The 3,565-nt window shown below is 41.2% G+C and overlaps 1 protein-coding gene across 1 annotated transcript in view; it reads right to left on the bottom strand.

Moving 5' to 3' along the window:
• Positions 1-201: 201 nt before the first annotated feature.
• The window catches only part of CD40 (CD40 molecule), a 164,449-nt gene continuing 161,085 nt past the window's right edge, over positions 202-3,565 (bottom strand). Inside the window, exons 9-10 of the mRNA XM_082272774.1 lie at positions 2,449-2,498; positions 202-1,041 (exon numbers count right to left, since the gene is read on the bottom strand). Of these exons, the coding sequence (XP_082128900.1) occupies positions 892-1,041; positions 2,449-2,498 (200 nt within the window). The 3' untranslated portion in view covers positions 202-891. The remainder of the gene's footprint in view (positions 1,042-2,448; positions 2,499-3,565) is intronic.

The following is a 3,565-nucleotide window of genomic DNA, read 5'->3' as shown; positions in this document are numbered from 1 at the left end:
CAGGATGCAATGCAAAGGCGGAAGTGATGTCGGTGGCCGTGGCCACAGAGGGGGGAGAAGGAGGAAGTACAATCAAAAATGCCCTGAAAACAAGGTAAGGGACCCCCGAAAAAAATTGAAAATGCCCAATTGTTGATCAGCATAGCGAGTACTCCAGGAATCACTAGTTGCAAAATAGGCCAGAACTCCACTTTAAAGAGTCTAAAAGATGCAATGCTGTGCAGGCTTATTTGCAAAAAATAATCATAATTGCACCTTTTTTTCTGCAAATGTATTATTATTTGTAAAAGGTGGACTTAACCTTTAAAAAAGCATGCAGATCTAAAAAATTCCAAGATGATCAGACAGTCCTACCTGGCCTGTCAGGCAATAGCATTTAATGCTTGCAGTCCTAGACCTATCCCTTTACTGTAGGTAGGAGGCTTCCCTTATCAGTTACATCCCAGCAAATAGAAGCTTCAGAATTTCAAGTACTTACTGCACATGCAAGGCTTGGTTGCGGGAAATGGATAACTTCAGAGGCTGCTGTATGTCTACCTGGATATAGAATAGACAGGGTGTTCTATGCAGTAGATAAGCATACAACCAAATAAGTGAGAAATCCAAAGACCTTCGTTGAAACACTGTTTTAACCTTCATACGTATAGGGGTACGTTATGGAGCAGTTAAGTATTTGCCCACAGAAATGTTTATTTTGCCCTGGTTTGGCTAGTCTCTCACATGCAGACAAATATCGTGGTGGTGACCTGAAGCCAACAATATTTTTAAACTATATACAATCTATTTACATTACTTGTCTATTTGGCTCCAGTCTTATGAGTGACGCCTTTGTAACGACATTAAACATGTAGGCATCGACTTAAGTAGCTTCTGCCTGGGCATCATGTCCAATCATTTTTCCTCCTGTGACATGTGATAGTCTTTCCCTTGCTCCTGAGCCACAGGCAGTCCTTGCATAGTGATATCCTGGTCATCCAGATCTTCTACAGGAAGGTTGTGTCCCGGTATAATCAACAGTTCCTCCACATTGCCAACTGGTTCCTGTTATAACAAAGACAAAATACAAACAATGGCAATCTTCTATTACACATGGTGGTTATGCCTGATGGCTCAGCATATAGGCAGGTGCCTAATATTGTATTATTGTTCTATTTATTGTACTAGTGCCTATGTGATTTATAGCAGATCCTGAGGCGACTTGGCACAGGTGACGGAGGTTCCTGGTTACAAAGGAGCCTGTTTGCTTGGTTTCTTCCCTAGAGCAGTGTTTTTCAACCTTTTTCAACTAAGGCACCCTTTAAAATTATGGAAAAAGTCAAGGCACCCTTTAAAATTATGGAAAAAGTCGAAGCACCCCCTTCTAAAATGTCAAAAACTATTCAAATTGTTTTACAAAATGCAGCAACATCCACACATAGGACACCCAACATTAGAGGTAATTTATTGCACGCTTGTGTTGTCTAATATTCCAATGTTTCTCTTCTCCCTCAGTTTCTCTCCATCAGTCAGCTACTGTTAACCCCAGTGCTGAGGGAGGGGGCAGGGGAGGGGCAAACAAGGATGCTGTGGAGGCAACAGACATCCTCCTTATTAACTGATGATGTCATTGGTTGTTGGGATGCCAGTGTCTAGAAAGTCGTAATGGTGCATAATAAAAACCTGTGGCTTTGTATAACTAAAAGGCAGGCTTCATCAACCTGCTGGCTTGTATATCATTTTTGATATATTTTTAGGCATTTTGCCAAGGCTCTCCTGAAGAAACCTCAAGGCACCCTGGTTGAAAAAGGCTGCCCTAGAGAATGGTACCCAAACTTGGGTCTGACTGCAGTACTAGGGCATCCTAGGAACCTAGACTGGAAGTCAGAGAAGATGGGGGTGAGGCCTCGGAATTTTAAGGCCTGGTTCACACCTATGCAAGTTGCATTTGATGCATATTCCAGGTGCATTTTGTGAATTTCAATACACATTTTTGATCCATTGAAGTGTATGAAACCAAAAACCCAACCTGATGGTCCCCGGCCCTTTACATAAAATGCACAGATGTGAACGCTACCAATAGGAAACCATGTTAAATGGACCGTAGTGTGTTTCTGCAAACCTGAAAACGCACTACAAAATGCACAGGTATGAACCAGGCCTAAGGCACAAGACAGTAATGCTAGAGAAATTTAAAGCGTGACATGTTAGGTATCTATGTACTCGGCGTAACATCTTTCACATTTTACAAACTATTTTGTTTCTTTTTAACTTATTAAAGTGTATTTTTTCCCCAAAAAATTGCATTTGCAAATACTTGAAATAAAAATTGCAATGATCACCATTTTATTCCCTAAGGTCGCCGCTAAAAAAAAAATGTATAATGTTTGGGGGTTCTGAGTAATTTTCTAGCAAAAAAATACTGATTAAAAGTGGCAGAAAAAAAAAAACTGGTGGTTAATAAACTCTTACCGGTTCTTCATGTTCCATCTTGACCTTCTTTCCTCTTCGTCTCTTTCTAACTAAAGAAAAAAAAAAAAAAAAATATATATATATATATATGTTGTTACATCAAGTCATTAAATAACTTTTATTTGGTTGATGTGGGGGGGGGGGGGGGGCAGGGAAGGCCAAAATATGCAGATAAAACCGCAACTTTATTGTGTGTGCCCTCTAGCAACCCCCTATTGTCCATCACTTTCAGGAACTAATATGGATATTCTCAACCTTCTCAGTCAAATTTACACATTACAGTACCCCAGGTTTCAGTGCCGGTTCACACATATGCGATGGGGGAACCCTGCGAAACCAATGCAGAGTTCCCGCATCGCACTCGACTCGCAGGCAGTTCACACTGCCATATGAGAATCGCTGGGGGTGTCAATACAAAGTTAATGACACCCCCAGATCAGTTCGCATATCGCAGTGCGAACTGTCAATTGGGACATGAATCCGATTCTGGTGTGGACCAAAAAAAGGGTCCTGTGCAACTTTGGCTGAAGGCGATGCTGATTCAGCCATACAATCTGCAGTACGCTGCGAATCACATGCGATGTCGGACATGGCATATGTGTGAACTGGCACTCAGAGGTTACCAGGGTCATTATATATATAAAAAAAGTTAAGTAGAGGCATTTAAAGTGACACTAAACTATATCTTTATTCTCCAAAAATCATCCATACCCATCTACTACTTAATGGCCGTGTGTATTCTATTGTTTATGAAATTGTTTTACTGTGTTTTTCTGCCTCCTTGTAATGTCCTCCATCCCAGGCCTTTCATAGTTACATAGATAGTTACATAGTAGGTGAGGTTGAATAAAGACAATAGTCCATCCAGTTCAACCTGTGTAGGTGTGTGTGGCTGCAATCATCTCGCATACCCCTGAATGTTCTGATTCTTGAGATTTATGTCTAAGAGTCTTTTGAAAGCCACCATACTTCCTGCAGAAACCACCTCTTGTGGTAGAAAATTCCACAATCTTGTAGCCCTAACAGTAAAGAACCCCCCTCGTTGCCTGTGGTTAAAACGCTTCTCCTCTAATCGCATTGTATGCCCTCTAGTCCTCATGCAATCCTTCCGACCAAA

This window comes from Pelophylax lessonae (genome assembly GCF_965119305.1).
Source record: "Pelophylax lessonae genome assembly, chromosome: 11".
Lineage (NCBI taxonomy): Eukaryota > Metazoa > Chordata > Amphibia > Anura > Ranidae > Pelophylax > Pelophylax lessonae.
Note: the sequence above shows the minus strand (reverse complement) of the source record. Positions and strands in the feature narration are given on the sequence as shown.